The following is a 19,679-nucleotide window of genomic DNA, read 5'->3' as shown; positions in this document are numbered from 1 at the left end:
TATCAACATTTAAAAAAAACAGGCATACATTTTACCTTAAATTCAACAATATAAATTATGTACGATATTTTTTTTTATCTATCTATATTTATGGATTGACTGTTTAACAGGTGTGCTGCTTCATAACTTGATATAATAGTGTGCGTCACTATAACTCGTACGGACTAATTATAAGGGTAAGTAATCAAAACAATCCATTATTCATTTCTCCATTGAAAAGCATCTTCATAAAACAAAATTGCTTGAAATGCATGAGATACTCTGGCAATGAACAACCGTATGAGATTAATCAGTGTAGATGAATAATGCAAATAGGTTTGGTATTGCATAGGCTAGCCACACGTTATCAATTTATATTTCTATACTAAACAGATTGCACAGTGCGATGAAACCGACTCTGAGAGAAGATGTACTTAGGCCTAAGTGGTATGTAATGGAAGGTGAATAAACGAGGGCTGATTTAGCTAACATGGATATTATTGCAAAACGAATGTCTCGTGTCATCTGTTTAGGATCACCTGAATATACTGATGATAGCGACGAGGGGAATTTCGACGCTAAGATCGCAACTGGACAGGGTAAAGGCCCTGATGAAATAACTGAACCAGTACCAGCTGTTATAGAGAAAACTGAGCTATTGCTGAATGAAAATCAAATGGACAATATTCCTAATGAACATATAGGCGGACAGGATGAAACGGATGAACGACAAGGAGGTTATTATAAGGAAGAGCATAAGGAGGAGGAGGAGGAGGAGGAGGGGGAGGTTATTCAGGATGGTGACGCCATGTGTAAAGGAGAATTTAATTTCAACAACATTACCATCGGGAATGCGATGGTCAAGACTAGCTTCGGGATAGTACATAAAGCATCATTGGCACCTGGAGAGCAACAAGTTTCAGTAATATTTGTACATAAACTGAATCAAAATTTCATCATTCAATTGATGTCATTGGACCATCCCAACCTACTTAAAATACTTGGATACTTTGTTAAAGACCAAAAGAGTTGGATCATTATGGAATGCCCCTCTGAATATAGACTCCTCAGTGACGTCATTGAAAGTTCAAGCTGTATCTCTCGGGAGGATATTTACACATGGTCTATTCAAGTTGCTTCCACTGTCGCTTACCTTCACGATATGAACATTGTACATGGTAGCATCGAACAAGAAAACTGTCTGATTTGTACGACAGGGTTGAAACTTTTCCATTTGGGAGATGAAGGATTGCTTAGCACTAGTGTGTCAGATGAGGAAGATGACGTCACATATGGCATAATTAGTGACAACATACGGAGCAAATCAGACGTATACTCACTAGGCTTGATTCTGGCTGATATTCTGAACCTAGAAAGTGATATCACAGCAGACACCACAGATCTTATTAGTCCAATTAACGAAGAGAAGACTCTAATTGAAGGTATCGAAGGATGTGACAATGTTTATTACGATGATGAACCTCTGAAAGACATCTTAGGAGCAGCTATGTCACATGATGCAATGACGAGGCCAACCGTAACCGACATTTTAAAACTTCTACTCCGAAAGTACATGAGTTTTGCAAAACCTGGAAAGGTAAGCATCGGCTTTCAGCTACCACGAAGTACTGTCTTCACTGAAGAGTTGGTGCTAAGTGTAAAAATTTCACCCGAGGGACACCCAGTTGTCATCGTCGAGAAAGATGGCAGGAGAAGGATTATACTGTACACAAGCGATAATGAGTGCAATGAGATCCAACAAATCACAAGCACGGATGTACAACGTGACTGTTATGCCATCAGTTGTACAGGCGACAAAATCATTGTTCTTAGTCAGGATTGTGACAGCGGAGTGCATTTGGTATCTATTTACGATCCAAATGGGTCGTTTATTCGAGAGGTTGTTTTAAAGGACTTCGATGAGTTGACAGATCAAAAGTTTTACCATGGGATGGCGTTTGATAGCTATGGATATATTTATTGTATAGCGTGTAAAAAACGCGCCTCCACGAATCACTGGATAGTGAAGTTTGATCAATTTGGCCGATTAGTTCGACTGATGCAGCTAGAGGGTATCCAGTGTCCTGATTGGATAGAAGTACACAATGACGTCATGTGGGCAGCCAGGACTCAAATTTCCGCAAATTGTGAACACGCAGATTCAACGTCACTAGGAGTGTTCGATTTGTATGGTAGGGTCATTTACCTCATACACCCTACGACAATCTATCCTGCGTTTAACTATCATTTCTGGTGTGCGGTATCACCGTCTGGATTTATGATTCTATCAGACATAGACGGTACAAGTTTTATTGTCGATCACCGGTTTAACTGTATGACGTCACGTTCCCGCCTTACGTCAAATTCATCTATGTGTTTCTTTGACATGACCATTGCAAAAGACAAACTTATAAAAATCGCCTACGACATCAAACATAGCAGATGGTCATTAAAGTGGTTCAAAATCAAGATAGAGAATATTGAACCGCAAATCAGTTGTGAAAATAGAATACACACTAACAGTCAACCGATGATGAGAGACGAAAATAAACGACGATCTCATAAGGTATTGACACGACAGCCGATATATAAAAAACAATTGGTCAGAAAGACAAGAAGCGATCCACGTAAACAACATTTTGTATGACAGGGAAAAAAAACATTGCAAAATCAGACTAATCTGTGGGTGCTCAAGAAACTTGTATTTCAAAAACGTGTTCCTAATGAAGCCGATTCGGAATGTCAGTGGACCTTCCATTCTGCTGCAACACTACCTACTACGGCTCATAGAACTATAACAATATTTATGCATTAGGCCTAAACTCTTGAGTTGTTGTAACTACTATAGGACTACATTAATGAAGGATTGGATTTATTCAGTGCAAACACCAAGGATAGCCCACGAAAATGTAGAAGATGACTTGTTTCCGGTGGGGTCCTTCTCTGGTGGTGACTGGGCAGTACACCGGGAGACAGTTCCCTACTCTTTTCCGAAGAGTGTACTGCGTTCTTTAACGTGCACATAGGCCATAAATGCACACGGGACCAACAACTTAAACGTCTCATCCGAAAGACGATGCGCTATTGTAACTTGTATTTCAGCCCTCAAGCTGAAACACAAGGAGAGGCAGCGATGGGAATTGGACCGGGGACCTACAGATCTCCACGGTTCAAGCACACACAGTAGCTACCACAAGATTAGCCGACTGAGCTAAGCTGCTCTCACTTATCGGACCTAAGTGAGAGCTAAACTAATTCCTCCATGGTAAGAGTACCATCAAGAATCAGAACAGGATATCTCTTTTCCAGAATGCACAATTCAAGGGTCTACATTATTTTGTTAAACATTGCTAAAACTTACCGTGCTTTATTATACAGTGTAATTACAGTTTGGCGCAAGTCTCGTTTGTCTCTGACTTATTAAAACACATGAGAATTTTAAACTTTTTAACTATAATTATTGATTGTTACTTTCAACTATAATTTAGTGTAAACGTAAATATTTATATTGTTCATAATGTATACAATCTTGAGTTAGCCTATTTTTAATTAGCTATTTTTAATTTTGTTTTTCTTTACCTGATAGGCCTATTGCCACGAGGACACATTTGATTTTTCGTGGTAGGCCTATTTAACTTGTACGCCTATGTTACCTTATATCTCGTATATGTGTTTGGTCCCGCAAAGACTAACGTTATAATAACGTGACAGTTTGGTGTTCAAAACGATCCTTTGTAGTAATTTAAAACGTAAATAGCGTGACTAGTGTTGCTAAACCGTAATTTCTTCACGTAACCTAACCACAAAGTTCAGAATGTACGCAAACGTTTCTGTGGTTGCTGGGTGAAGTTTTTTTTTTGTATGATGATAACAGTGATGATGAGGAGGATGATGATGAGTAGGAGGAGTAAAAGGCGAAGAATGTGGCCAATGTATAGGCCTATATATTTTTTCTCTATAAAGCGCACTTTCGAACAGTTTTCATATCGGGTTCATAGGCTAGGCCTGTTTGTATATAAACCTCTTCTCTAGATTAACGCAAACGACCTCTCATTTATATTTATTTCTTCTGATTCTAGGAAAACCCAAGGCCTATGCACTTTTTTCTCAACAAAATTATCAATTACTTGACATAAACGTACTTGGTTTTAACAGTATTATTAATGAATTTTCTATGTTTAACCAGAAATAAATTATTAGTTCCAAACTATGTCATGGAAAGAGTGAACAGTATCTATCCAATTTCATAGGAAAGTCAGCGTGGTACATGTTGCAACTCACAAATACACTAAATTGCCTACTTTGTAAAATAACGTAAGCGCACAGGAAACTAGTGTCAAGAAGGATGAATTAAGAGTAAAATTTTGTACTGGTGTTTGTTGTAATAGCTATCGATGTTTATTTTGTATTATGAGCAGGCCTGCCAGTGGCATTACATCATTTCCATTAAGTGAACACTATAACGTTACGTAATGTATCACTGTACCCCAGGGACGTATCCAGGGGGAGCCGTGGCTCCCCACCACCTTTGTACACAGTGTTAACATTTTAAAGCTTGTTTTTGAGCCAATAGAAATTATTTTCTGGGATCACTCTAAATGAATACTTCTAAATACACATGCCTAAGCGTGATTTTAAAAAATCCATTAATCCCAGGCCAAGTCTTTTAAGATACAGAAATGTGATACTGTATGGTTCAGTTTGGTTTTTATCATTTTGCAAGCTTCTTTAAAGTTTTGTTTAATAATACTATACTATTAGTAGTAGTAATAATAATAATAATAATAATAATAATAATAATAATAATAGTAATAATAATAATAGTAATAATAATAATAATAATAATAATGATGATGATGATGATAGTGATAATTGATAGTAATATTAATAATATTACTATGTGAAGAAAATTGTGCTAAAGGCGAAAAATAAAGTTGTGATTTGTTGATGATAATATTATAGTTAAAGCTTAGTAAATTATAGTTATGCCAATTTTTCCTGGATATTAAGTAGATCCCTGATAAAGTACATGAGAAATTTGTTGGCGTTTCATTTTCACTATGTAATGGTGATGTGATGATGATGAATTTTACTATGTAAAAGTGTCATTTCTGGCCATCCAGAGGTACTATTTCCTCAAATTTTCTCACCTCAGCCCCAACCATGGCGGGGTTGTGACATCACGGTTTTGAAATATGTAAAGAACATACTCAAAGACAATGTTTTTAACCTTTGTTTTCTATGGTATATCACACACATTAATAAGATCTTTATGGTTGCCGAAAATCCCTGATAAAAGACCATGAGATTTTTCTTTTGGCGCTTCATTTGGACTAATGGTGATGTGATAATGAATTTTACTAAAATTGTCGTTTCTGGCCATCTAGAAGTGCTATTTCCTCACAATTTCGCACCTCAGCTCCAACAATCAAACGTTTTATTGCACAACTGCTCTGCTGGAAGCGTATAAATGCATGTCGTTGCCAAGTTGTTGCTAACGAAAAAATGTGATTATAGGGTAATACGCCCGCGCGCGATCCAAAAGCGGGGAACACATAGGTTTGTCGCGTCAAAGGGATCTGTTGCCGAGTGATCTCCTTCTCAATAATACCTCCATGCTCAGAGTATGTCTTGTGACTGCTGAGGAGAGGGTCCATAAATTTGTTTTTATGATGTGATCTGGTTTTTCATGCCCATTTTTTTTTAATTTTATTTTGGATAAGAATTTTTTTTTTTTTTTTTGAGAAAAAAAAGAGGAAAATATATTCAAATTTAAGTATGAAAGTGTAATTTCCGGCCGTTTAGAGGTGCCCTAATCATAAATTTTCTTACCTCAGCCCGGCCCCAACCATGGTGGGGCTGAGGTGGGTGGTTTCTCAGTCTGTGAAAGTCCCTCCCTGGGACACCTCTCTTTCGAATTCCTGGATCCGCCACTGTTGATTTATTATGATTATTGTTGGGCTTACTAATATAATTTATGATATGTCTAATACAATTTTCACTTTATCCTCTCAAAACAGTCCTTAAAACGTTCAGAGTGCGCTCTTTCACAGGGGGGTTCGTCCCCCCTGGATCCCGCCGGGGTCATACGTACCTCGCATAACGACTCACCTCTTTCAAAAAATCCTGGCTACGTCCCTGCTGTACTCATAACAATCGTAATTCATTAACTGAAAAGGGTACTATTATTATCGATAATGGCATCACTCAATTTTTAGTCACAATATCCAACTCGTCATCATCATTTTTGTTTTTGTCGTCGTCATCATCGTCCCCGACTCGTCACCATTATAATCTTCCACATCATCATCTTCCTCGTCAGTATCCTCGTCGACGTCCGCTTGACCTCCCCTCCGAGTGATTACTGAGAGAGCATCTTTATTATGAAAAATTCAGCTTAAACTCAGTAATACTTAGACCTACTCTGGGCAGTGGTTGTTGCTAGGACTCCCAGGCCAGCGGTGGATCCAGAAATTTGCTGACAATTTCGGAATAAAATTCCTGGTATGGTTTTGGGGAGAGTTGTTATGGCCCAAAATTGTGCTTTTAGACCACAATTATTGAGGATTGGCAATCAAAATAACGTTGTGGACAGGCAAATTAATATTTCTGATCCGACTACCTTGTCGTGGCATTGGACGACGGAGGTGGGGGAAGTTCAGGCCTGTCCGACTAGGGGAGGGATTTCCTCTTCAACCACGGGCGACACCACTGTCTCCGCCTGCAAGTATTCTTCGCTCTGCGGTCCTTTCCACACAGATGAAATGTATGTTGAAATGGTAAATCAGAGAGCTGTGTGCCTATATTACAAATCCTTATTGCAAAGGAAACATATTCCACCATGGTCTACAAGGTTATCTTCTTATATACCACAGATCCTATATACATCCTATGTTGTATATATGATCTGTGCTTATGCCATGGAGAAAAGATGCTGACGATGATGCTGACGGATAGACTGATGGAATTTAAAATAAGCTTGTTTTGGAGTAGGCCTACGATAACGTGCTCTCCTCTTTCTAGACTATTTCTTCTTCTCCATTTTTTCCATATTATTTGGGGGTGGGGATAGCTACTGTGCTCCATGGATCCGCCCCTGATAACGATCGATTGAACGATTTTTTTTATAATGCTTTTTTAATGGCAAATGTTCTTTGGAACTCAATAATAAGATCAATAATACATGTCTAATTCACTGATATACAGGTGTGCCCCATACCATCCCCCTGCCTCAGAGGTTTCCGGGCGTCTACAAAACAAAAATTCCCGGGGGCATGCCCAGGAACACCCTGAGGCAGTGTAGTCTCTCGATCGGACCCTCCTTTTGGACATCTCTGGATCTGCCCCTGAATGCTCTTACGGCCCTCACCTCTCGACTTTTCATGTCAAAGTTAAAGTCAACAATACAATTCATGACATCCACTCTCAAAGAAAACGCCAAAATATATATATATATATATAACTCAAGCAATTTATTTCAAATATCGAATCAGGGAATAATAAGAATTAAATAATTGATTATTTCACTTAATAAACGTTTCCGCTAAGCCCCGCCCCTTGGATATTGTTGCTAAGGTCCAACAAAACGGCAATTTAATTCATGGGCCTGTTCTGACTGGTGAATTTTTCAAATTGACACTCCGAAAATGTCTATTGCATAATGATGCTCTTGATATACAGATGGTGTAAAAACTAAGAATAGCCCACGAAAGTCTAGAAAAAGACTTATTTCCAGTGGAGTCCTTTTCTGGTGGTGATTGGGCAGTACACCGGGAGACAATCCCCTACACTTTTCCGAAGAGTGTACTGCGTTCTTTAACATGACCATGGGCCATAATGCACTAACGGCTGAAACGTCTCATCCGAAAGACGATGCGCTATTGTAACTTGTATTTCAGCCCTCTAGCTGAAACACAAGGAGAGGCAGGGAAGGGAATTAAACCGGGGACCTAGAGATCTTCACGGTTCAGCGCATACACAGTGGCTACCACCAGATAAGCCGACTAAGCTAAGTTGGTCTCTCAAATGAGAGATGAAGGCTGTGGTCAGCTAGGCACATCTTAAAGTCCATGTATCCATAATGGTGAAGTCCATGTAGAACTTGGATGAAAAAAAAAAACGAATTTGTAAGTACGGTGTGTAGTGGGGTCGAGTTGGTAGTAGTGTGGGGAAAAGGTTTTGAAGTATGGATGTTATGGTGTAAAGACATTTTGTTTTCAGTTTTAGGTAGAGTATGTCTTGTGTTTTGTTTGCAAATTAATGAGAATGTGTGCCATTAAAATGCAATACCATGATAAATCATTACAGTAACTATGACCCTCTCACTCAGAACCTCGATTCATTAATGTAAAATTACGTATGGCCTTCTTTTTAATACATACATAAATCTTTTGGAAAAACAATCCTACCGTACACCATGTGGAAATTACCTAGAATTCAATTTAACATATATTTTATGAATATTCATAGATTGTAGTACAATGGACCTTTCCTATAAGCCCCGCCCCGTTATATTATTGCTAAGGTACCACAAAACGACAGTGTTAAAACATACGCAAACACATGCATTTTGGGAAGTTCGTGTTCTTTTATACACGCGCGTATTTCTGGCCCAGTTCTGATTGGTCAGTTGTTAAGTTTGATTGACATTCTGGAAAGGTCCCATTTAACAAATATTTTATGATTATTCATAGATTGTAGTACAATTATTAAGATGACGCCATTTTATACAATCAATCAGGACGGCGATATCAACAAGAATGTATGTCCAACTATTCTGCAAGATAAGAAACTGATAATATCAATAGCATATGAATTAAAAGTGAAAAATAAAAGATAAATTTAAAGTTAAAAATGTTAGTTGGAACATAAATATAGAGAAAGTGTGATCTTGTTCATAATACCAGATATATTAATAAATTATAAAATAACGATTAGAATAGAAAGTATATTATTCTTAAAGAAGACATTACAGTATTTGAAGAAAATGTCATTGGGGAAAGTGTCCTGTGGGGAGATTGACCAACACACAGGCAAAACTGACACAGATATACATATTATACAAATACGTATACAATAGGTGCATATCAGTATTACATAATATATATAAACACATGATTATTGTTTTTATAACAGTATGCTATAATATATACACTAAACATATAGAATATACATTCATACATTTGTATCTATTTCTTTTTCTGTATTTATAATGTTGAAGATGGTGATGACAAATAAAGGTGGTTTAGTATTTCTGTCTCTTATACACATCTAGATGTGTATAAGAGACAGGTTTTGTTTTATAGACGCCCGGAAATAACCTCAGAGGCGTTTTGGTTTGCTGATATTATTAGACATTATCATATTTTTTTTAGTAAGTTTATTTATTTCTAGCAAACAATAGTGTACAAGTTAGTTTTTCTTTAACGTAAGCTTTATTCTCAAGCTCTGTACACACTATCAAATTGTATGAGTCAAATAAATGTAAAATGCCCAAATTTGGGTGTAATATGACATCATCATACCCATATGTGGGCACATCACACAAATTTGTAACAAAAGTGTAGACAGAGCATAACCAAAACTTACCATATAATATCTGGAAAGGCCTGATCCTTTTTCCTACCATGACTCCAAATTTTGGCTTATCCACCACTGCCGAATTATAGTCCGTTGTCTCAAAAGACGTCTCGCTATTTGTAGTTTGCCCAATAACAGCATACTCGTCACTGGAACCGGACAGGAACAAGACGATACGGTAGTTGTCTACTGGACCTTCTCCTTGATCAACCCCTTCTGTCCACTCATCCCACCTCAAATACGTTCTAGAAAACGATTCTTCAATTTGCGGATTAGCTATGAGGCGAGGCAAATCTATAACATTCAAAATCGAAGGAAAAGTAAACACTTTCTTATGTTATTTCGTCTGCTGATCATGAACTCTGTTGCTGGTATTCCATGAGTGATCATGGGTATGGAGATGAATCGTAGAGCGGAAAAGACCGGTTATAAGTGCTGGAGATGGGCATGGTTACAGTAGAGTTAAGCGTGGAGGAAAATTTAGATGTTTTAGTGCTTAGGCGAGAATTTTTATACCTTGTTTCCCATACTTATTTTTTTAAAGATCATCAGAGGAGAAAGATTTTTTTTTTATGTAACAAATAGTTTTGTCATAAACAAAAAAAAAATTGTTTTGGTGAATGTTAACAGTGTAGTAATGGGATGGTTGAAGGCTTTAAATTTATATACAGTAATTAGGAAGAAACATACATATCTTATTTTTAGAGATTCAAGGCAGCAAAAACTTTTTTTTCTGAAATTTCTTTTTTTCTTGGGGACAGGGGCGCTAATTGGCCAAAAATAAAATTTTATTTTTATTCGAAAATCATCATTATTGGTAGGCGGCAGGTACGCTAAGTTTTGTCAAAAACAAAAAAAAATTGTTTTGGTGAATGTTAACAGTGTAGTAATGGGATGGTTGAAGGCTTTAAATGTATATACAGTAATTAGGAAGAAACATACATATCTTATTTTTAGAGATTCAAGGCAGCAACAACTTTTTTTTTTCTGAAATTTCCATTTTTTTGTGGAGACAGGGGCGCTAATTGGCCAAAAATAAAATTTTATTTTTATTCGAAAATCATCATTATTGGCAGGTACGCTAAACAAGATATAAAAAAATATGGCCTTCAGGAAAACCCTTTGTATTTGCATGATGTTGAGTTTTAAATATAAATAAACAGGGGCCTTTTATAATATGGTGCTAATATTAAAACATTATTAGGCATTACAAAGGCAAATAGGTAGAGTTGTAAGGCCGATATGGAAAAACAGTAGTAGGATGGAAAAAGGCAAAAATAAGTACACAGGATTAAACAAAGGTGGTGAAAATGCAACGTGTCAATGGACAAGGCAACACTTGCCATTTTTTATAGAAAGTTGCCAAAAAATGAGAGGGAAACCGCCTATGCTGACGAACATATCTGTGGCCAACAGGTACAACTTGGTTTTATAACACTCATAAATTTAAAGTTGATAACAAAGAAAGAAAAATACAGTTGTTGGCGGACCTACCTGATGTTGACACATTGACAGGTAGAAATTCTACATAGCCTAAAATAAAAAGAAATAATATGATAAATACCAGTAGTATAGAATAAATAAAAACAGTTTCATCAGGTTGTTTTGAAACTAAGATTTATTTAACAAGCCAAAAATAAAAAAGTACAATTCTAAGTATAGACATTTCTTATTTTAGTGTTAGCCTTTCAATAATCGCCAGACACAACTGGCTTACGGGAGACTAAAATTATTATAACATATGAAGCAGTTTAAGGGTTAAACTTTCATAATTTTAATTCGTACACATGTATGCTTTTTGTCTATACAAATTAAGGAAAGACAATTACATTTTAGATTTTCTTGGGAGGACCAACATAATTGGTTGCTATACTTTTAAATATTAATAATTAGAGCCTGTTGCTGGTTAAGTAAATTAGCAATTTATAAATGTTTTTTATTTTATTACTTGAACTTTAGTATTTTCTGCCTTTGTTGTTTATAAAATTCTGAACGATATGCCACCAAAATTGAATAAAATATAGATATTATTTGCAATAAGAACTAACCGGTTTAGCACGAGAGCTCATTTCGGCAAGACACTTGTGGCAATTCTTGATTTACCGATACTGAGTACTAAGATGGAAGGTTCTATTATTTTTAGAGATTTCTTTTTAAATGGCGGTAGTATGTTTATACATTTCTCACATAACTGTAATAGACTATATTTGTATTATATTTATTTTGATTTCATAACATTTAATATATTCTTCAACCAATCAACAACTCACTAAGAGTCGAGGTGGACTGTTTAGTTTAGGAAAATGAATATTAAATAAAAAATATAAAAGAAAAATATTTAGAATTTACTTATTTCACAAGCAAAAGCAGCAGGTTCATTACAAGGCAGATCAAACCATTCTCCATTGTCAACAGAAAGGGCAACACAGAAACCGTTACCATCAGGTTTGGAGGCCATGAAATCTAACAGCATGAAGATTAAGAAAAGGTTTAAAATATGCCAGCCCAAAATGACAATAAAAATAATAATAACGGCAATCAACAATAACAGTAAAAACAACAACAATAACATAGTTTCTTCAACATAAATCGATAGGTACTCATTGTGTGTAAAGTCAGACATTCTTACTACGCGGCGGCAGTCGTCGGCTGACACTATTCTATGTAGAATGCAGCGCCACGACGAGCGCACCACAGATCGTTATTTATGACGATTCCTTCAGTACAGACTACCAACTACAACCAGCAGAGGGCTAGCGCTCACAAGAAACCGAGTTGGAGTCGTCGGCCGCAGTGAGTGCCTGCCATGGTTTAACAGTTTATTCTTTGTCCGAAATGCGAAGATCACAAAGTAGATGAGATCGTTTACACAATAAAAACAACTACACCAACAATAACAATGACAGTCTCTTTGTTTAGAAAATACATATATAGGACATCATAATTTTTAATAATAATAATAACAATAATAATAATTAAAAATAAATAAATACATAAAAATAAATGAATAAAAATAAATAAATAAATAAATGAAAAAAAATAATTATACAGTATATTCATCTAGATGAAATAATATTAGTAGAGCTTCTATTATTATTCCTATGTATTTCACTCAACGTTGACATTGAATTGCATTACATGAATGTATTGATTACTTACTTTTATATACACTCCATTCATTGGTTCCGAACCATTCAAACACAGTTTCAATATTTCTATGATGGTAGCCTATGGAAACTTGACTGACATCTGTGTCTAGGTCTTGGAATGACTGCATCACAAATTCATTCTCCTCCTCTGAGCCAATCACCACCAACGTTCCTCCATTATAAGAGCAAAAATATTCTGCTTTTTCCCAGTTTAATGGTGTTGTGTCAAAGTAATAGAAAGAATTTTCATGAGCAATCATTCCGGGTGGATTTATGCCTACAAAAATAAATATAACATCGTTTCATACATTTATCCCAATAAAGGCTAGTTTTCATAAAATTCTGTCACTGCAATCTTTTCACTCTCGAAGTTGCACTACATAGCTGTTCCTGACGCAATTGTGCACACAAAACCGGATACTCATTGCGTTCCATGTCAGCGCTAAAAGGCACAACGTAATTTAAAAAAGATCCGTTGCGCACGTGTAATGTCGTGGTGTTTGTCATGTCATTCTCGGTCGTTTCAGCCAAAGAACGTTGGGCACAGTGTGCCTGGTTTTTAGGGTCTCGCAATACAAATTTATTTGGCAACCTAATTTGAGAAACTAATTTAGTTCATCTGTGTCTGTCTCAGATACTGGTGTGGAAGGATCGGAAGCAAGTAAACAACATATTACAGATGGTTTTGTTTAAAAACTTACTTTGTTGACAGACCGGTATTCCCATGTCAGTAGCACTGCAACCAATTTTCTGTAGAGAAAAGTCATCCTCAACATATACAACAATACAATCAGCATCAGGTGTATCCGTCAGATTATAGTGCCAATCTGATAATCAGAAATTCAGTAAACCATTACAACAATACCTTTGTTTAAATCAAAAAGCTCAACACTGATGTAATATTTTTTTTAAATTCAAATATAAAACGTATAAAAAGATAAATTCTAGACTGTTGGTAGCAAAGCTATTATTATACAAATTTAAAGGATAAATATTAGAAAATCTGCAAGAGTAGAATAACCCTAGATTTTCTGCTTGACATTCAGACACCGTAATCAACAGACTACTTCTAACTTGCTTCATTATTTGCATTTTTTATTTTATTTTCCTCGGAGTAGAGATCATTTATCATTCATTATTACCTGGTGTACCCATAAAAAATGTTCTGACAGCGTAATTGTATCCATCCCAGAAATAAGCGCCCTCGTCATCCTTGTCATTCATTCCAACCAGCACATTAGTTGAACTGATTTGTTGCACTTCCAGCATGTGCAGTACAAAGAGCTTGATTTTGGCGGAAGTGAAGTGAACTAAATGTGATTTTCTTCTCTTGCAGTATGTGTCAGCTTCATCCCAGGACATCATTGTATCAACAACATGAAAGCATTGATTTTCAAAACTCATCCACCCCGATTCACATTGTTCTAAATATGCAATAATAAATGAAGCACTAAAATAACTATTGAAAAGCATTTAAACATCGATTTTTTACTTATGACAGAATTTAGCCATGCAGAGTTTCTAGTTCAGTAGTATGTTTTAAACCCCTAGTAATGTAGAGCAACTGTAAAACAACTGCACCCAACTTCTTGATCCATTATCATTTGCTTCAGCTAACAAGTATCCAACTAGTCCTACTTTAAATAGCCTACTGCTTGTAACCAGTAGACAACAAACTAAGTTAAACCATAATTAAATGAGGTTAAATATCTACAATGTTTCAGTAGATTGATATTGAATTGAAGTCTGTCTGCCTGTCATATCATGTTAAGCTCTCTGAATACCATACTATTTTATTATGTCATTTCTTAGTTGAAAAATTAAAACAGGATATGAATATTGTACATACGATACACTGGGATCCAAAGCACAGGACTGTTTTTTCCACCGACTAGGAAATTGTTCACTTTTTTGGTAGGTCGAACCACGACTGAGTATTCTGAAGACGGCTGCAATCCTGTCACTTCCCACGTTGTTCTATTTGTGACGCCCACTAATGCTGGTGTTATATCAGGTGCCGGGTGCCATGAGTCCCATAGATAGACTCTATAGTTGACGACTGGACCAAGGCCAAAATCGTGATCATGTATCCACCTGTTCCAGCTGATAGTTACACTATTACCCTCACGACCCACAATCCATGGTGAGTCATACAGGGCTGGTAAAGCTAAAACAATATTAAAGACAGGTTTACATTCTCTAGAATTAATTCCATTTATAATATATAGTGGTTTGTGTATTTACATATTTATTTTTTTGAACGTACAATTTTAGATTGGTGGCACTCAATGACAATCAGAGCGATAGTAAATAAAAAGGTAAAAACTTAAATTAAACAAATACATAAAAAGGAAAAATATGCAGATAAAAATACACATATACATACACACGAACTCTCAAGTAAAAATATCACCGAAAACAAAGAGCAGATAGCCCTTGAAAACCAAGGTAATTCAAAGAGCTTTCGCCTGTCTAAAATCAAATAACAATTAAAACAAAAGTGGGAAAAAACTACATAAAACAAACTGCATAATGCTCAGAAATACAGATTTTACATAAATTTAGAAAGATCGTAATTATAATTTAGAAACTGAGACGACGAGCATTATTTCACAACTCTCAAACTTTATAAAAAAAAACTTCTTTAATAAAATTCAATGATCCTTTCCGAGTTTTTCATCAAGAGGTCCGACTGCCCTGATTTTGCATAGAGTACTTCAACAAGGTACGGGGTGTGCTATTAAAATTCAAACAGAATTCAAAATTTGAGCATGCGTTCGATATGAAAGACTTTCACATTCTTTTGAAGGGTGCCCTCTAGTTGGTGGTAGTATTTTTCGGGATAAGATTCTGTTTCAAAGAAACTCTGGCAGACGGACCTCTTGCTATTCTATACACTTTGATAAAACTTAACGAACGACTGACCAATCAGAAAATGTTATAACCTCCGCCAAGGAGGTTATGTATTCACCCATGTCTTATGTCTTTTTGCAGGATTATGCAGAAACTAAATAATGGATCATCATAAAATTAAAGGATGGTACATCAAAAACTAAGATAGAGATGATCAACTTTTGAATAAATGGTCAAAGGACAAGGTCAAAATCACGTAAATTCAATTTTCTTCATTGAACTTACCCCTGAGCAAAAATGAATACAATGGAATCGCCCATACATGCTCGGCGGTCTGCACTCGGTGGAGTGACTGCTCTAATCTATAGTCTAGAATATTAAAAATATACAAGAAGCGTGACAGTCAATTAATGATACGGATTTACAAACCTATTTGACAGCCTTCTCCTGCCCAGCCCATCTGGCATCCATTCTCGCATCCACCATCAGTTTTAGTGCAGTTTTGCTGATTGTCACAGTGACATTTCTTATGACATTGTTCTCCAAAGTATCCAATTGGACAGGGAGTATCTGCCTCATATTCTAGGTATAAATAATAAACCGCAGATAAAATGAGAGTGAAAAATTAAGAAATAAAAGTCAGAGACTACTGTGATGGTGCCATATATGTCGATATTATCATTAATATTATTCATTATTATATTCAAAAGGATAAAAAAAAGAGGTAAAGACGATGAAAGACTGAAAAACGAGAAAGAAGAATGAAAACAAAAGGATCAAGAAAAACAGTAATGAAAAGGATAAAAGGAGTAGGAATATGAAGAAAATGTAGAGAAAAAAACGATGAAATAGTTATGGACTTGTATGGGGCTAGCTGTGTGTACATAGTCTTCAAAATGGAAAATTAAATAATATATTATATGAATGATAAAGTAAGAATTGAAAGAGTATCAGAATGCAATTAGAATCATGAGGTAAAAGCTTTGTTATAAAAGCGAAAATGCTTTTTGCCTTTCACGCTACAATACTTCATTTCAAAACCTTGCCAAACGTCCAGATTTTTTGCTCAAGTTTTCCGAAAGTCATTTCAAAGTCTGAAGGGCGCCCATATCAAACTGTCTCTTATACACATCTAGATGTCTATAAGAGACAGATATNNNTTCCGACGAAATTAGAATTAAAAACACAAAAATATTTTGCGCGCTTGGCGCGCATTTTTTAGGGCTTTTTTTAGTTTTTTCCTTTTTAAGTTATTTAAACACATAATAGTCCCAAACTCAAAAAAGACAAATTAAAGATAGATCATTTTAACCTAAAAGAAGGGCCTCAATGTGTATAGATGGTGAAAGAATATGTTTGTAATAAATAAAACCATGATGAAAATGCTTATATTTATTATTATTATGTTGTAATGATGTTGTTTGTACTGTTCTTTAATTTTATTAAAGAGGGCCCCTGAATATCAGTTAACCTACTGGGCTAAACTAGAAGGGTTACCCTCTTTAAAGACGGTTGAAATAAAAAATTTAAAAAAATAAAATTAATAAATACCCGCTCTGACCCAAGACCAATGTTACGCGCCTGGTGTTAGCGCCAATGTGTGCCCTTGTGCGGACAGGGGATGTGACCCCCTCTGAAGCTGGAAACCTTGTTTTTGCAAAATAAATTGATGCAATTTACTATTATAGGCCTAATCAATAAATTTCTCATCAACCGATATAACCTTGGAATTGACAACATAACTGATGTCGTACACACTCTTCAGTGTGAAATGTGGCTCTCTTTGCAAGCACATCTAACATCTAAGGAAAGAAGAGCTTAGATTGGTACCAGATAAAATAATTTTGTTATCAACATTAATACATTATGCTAATTTTAATCTTTGTAAGCGCATAAGACAGTGCAAATTATTTCTGTGACAGTCTTTTGAAGTGTGTAAAGCTCCATTTTATCCCATACATAGTCAAAATATTGGGGGGGTATGATACAATGGACCATCACCCCCTTGTCAAATATTGGGGGGATATATCCCCCCCCCGGGATCTACGCCTATGGCTGATGTCAATTGACCTAAACCATCTTGTATGTATATTTATGTTTATTGACTTTGATATGGGATGTGAAGTTTCAGACTGAATACGAAATGGCTTATCAGTTATCATGGCCGGCGGGAACCGGGCCTGTGGGGCCCGGGTCCCTTGACTTTTTAGCAGAAAATATGTCTATGCAGATTTTTGTATAATTGGCTCCCTCACAATTCATATAACCATTTATCTTACTAGTGCCCCTCCCACACCTTTGAAAAAGGTTCCGCCGGCCCTGGTTATAGCTACAGCCTTTCCCCAGGGGCCGGTCCTGTCAATATTTTCAAATTCAAACTCCAAAGAGAAATGTAATATTCATTTCATACCCACCTAAGCAAGTGGGTCCGGTAAACCCAGAAGAACATATTGACGAGTTGGAACATCCAATGGTTGTATTGCAGCCGGAATCACAATGACATGTCTGCATACAGTTCATTCCAAAATTTGGAGCTACACATTCTGAAGGAAATTTTTTTATTTGTGCATTACCATTTTATGTTTATTCAATTTTAAATTTAAATAAGTATATGCAGTGACAGGCCTATACAACGTTTAACATTTATTATTGTAAAGATTTAATATTTCTGCCTGCATATATCGTATTTAATTATTAGCTTTCATTGAAAATTAGACCATTTTAATAGACACATATGTTTATTCTTATAATATAAATCATAATGTGTTGGCCTCTATCCTCTTCACATTTGAATTTAAATCCACTCGCATAATTATAAAAACAAAGTCAATATGTGTTTGTACTTGTTAAGCAAACTAGAAAGAATCGTACATGTAAATGAGCATCATCCGTAGAATGGGCCTTTTCGGGATTCAATCAGACTTTACAACAACTGACCGATCAGAACAAATTTTGTCAGGAATACCTGCACATCACATGAACATTCTCGTTTACACAAGTTTATACATGCATCACAATGAACCTTTCCCTAATACCGCATTCACACCAAATCTGAATTTTCGAATCAGAAGGCCTACTGAACCGATTAGAAAATATGTGTAAGGGACGCTGGTATTCAGCGCATCGGAAATGCTGTCCGAATTTCAGTTAGCTAAATTAACAATTATGAAAATTGTTGACTGTGGCACCGAGACCTCTGACGATTAGTGCCTAAAAAGTTTTACAAAAACGTAATGAAATAATGGAATGAGGCCTATTGACTATTATTGTATATTTTTGGAAACCATTTCAGCCGCTCCAAATCTCTTTCCTATTCTTCCTTCTTCCTTTATTCTTTCACAATTTGAGTTATTTTTTATTCATACTTTTTATGCATAAATTTATGCTATACACACTAGTCACTACTTTTAGACCTAGGCTAGGCTAGACCTCGGCTATGACTATTACTATATTATTTAAATATACAATTTTAATAGATATGTTTAATTTAACACAGACGTAGTAAATTATACATAAACAATACATTAAACTTAAATATAAATAATATATATATAAAATATTGTTAACGAATAAATAACAATAATTAAAACATGGATATAGTGTCACTACGACAATAAATAACATTAATATTTTTTTTTAATCTTATGTCAATTATATATAGCCGGAGTTATGTATTGACCTAGGCTATCCATGGCTAACGACAGGTACGCTTTCTCCAATAAAATTTTTTTTTTTATTAATGGAATGACCTGTACGAAGATCAAGCTCCTGTAGACCAAACCCAGTACCGTTAAGATTTTAATTGTGCAGGAAATATACTCAAGATCCAAATCAGAATTTTCGAATCGGAAAGCCTACCGAACCGATTAGAAAATGTGTGTGTAAGACGCTGATATTCAGTGCATCGGAAATGCAGATCGAATTTCAGTTCGGATCAGATGTGAATGCAGCTTTAAAGCTACGTTCACATCAAGTCTAGATTGCAGTCCAGAGTCAAAAAAATGATAGCCTCAAATGTTATTTTCGGGCGTCTAGAACACAAAAATTTTGCGGGGGCATGCCCCCGGACCCTCTAGGACGGTGTTGTCTCGATCGGCCCAAATTTCGCCCCCCCCCCCC

At 35.8% G+C, this 19,679-nt stretch overlaps 1 protein-coding gene across 1 annotated transcript in view; it reads right to left on the bottom strand.

Moving 5' to 3' along the window:
• Positions 1-9,276: 9,276 nt before the first annotated feature.
• The window catches only part of LOC117117146, a 38,530-nt gene continuing 28,127 nt past the window's right edge, over positions 9,277-19,679 (bottom strand). Inside the window, exons 14-22 of the mRNA XM_033261356.1 lie at positions 17,975-18,103; positions 15,990-16,142; positions 14,557-14,874; positions 13,850-14,131; positions 13,409-13,534; positions 12,718-12,984; positions 11,908-12,021; positions 11,053-11,091; positions 9,277-9,852 (exon numbers count right to left, since the gene is read on the bottom strand). Of these exons, the coding sequence (XP_033117247.1) occupies positions 9,359-9,852; positions 11,053-11,091; positions 11,908-12,021; positions 12,718-12,984; positions 13,409-13,534; positions 13,850-14,131; positions 14,557-14,874; positions 15,990-16,142; positions 17,975-18,103 (1,922 nt within the window). The 3' untranslated portion in view covers positions 9,277-9,358. The remainder of the gene's footprint in view (positions 9,853-11,052; positions 11,092-11,907; positions 12,022-12,717; positions 12,985-13,408; positions 13,535-13,849; positions 14,132-14,556; positions 14,875-15,989; positions 16,143-17,974; positions 18,104-19,679) is intronic.

This window comes from Anneissia japonica, unplaced genomic scaffold (assembly GCF_011630105.1).
Source record: "Anneissia japonica isolate Jap-2015-1 unplaced genomic scaffold, ASM1163010v1 scaffold287835_len3118868_cov185, whole genome shotgun sequence".
NCBI classification, from domain to species: domain Eukaryota; kingdom Metazoa; phylum Echinodermata; class Crinoidea; order Comatulida; family Comatulidae; genus Anneissia; species Anneissia japonica.
This window is presented reverse-complemented; position numbering and strand designations above follow the sequence as displayed.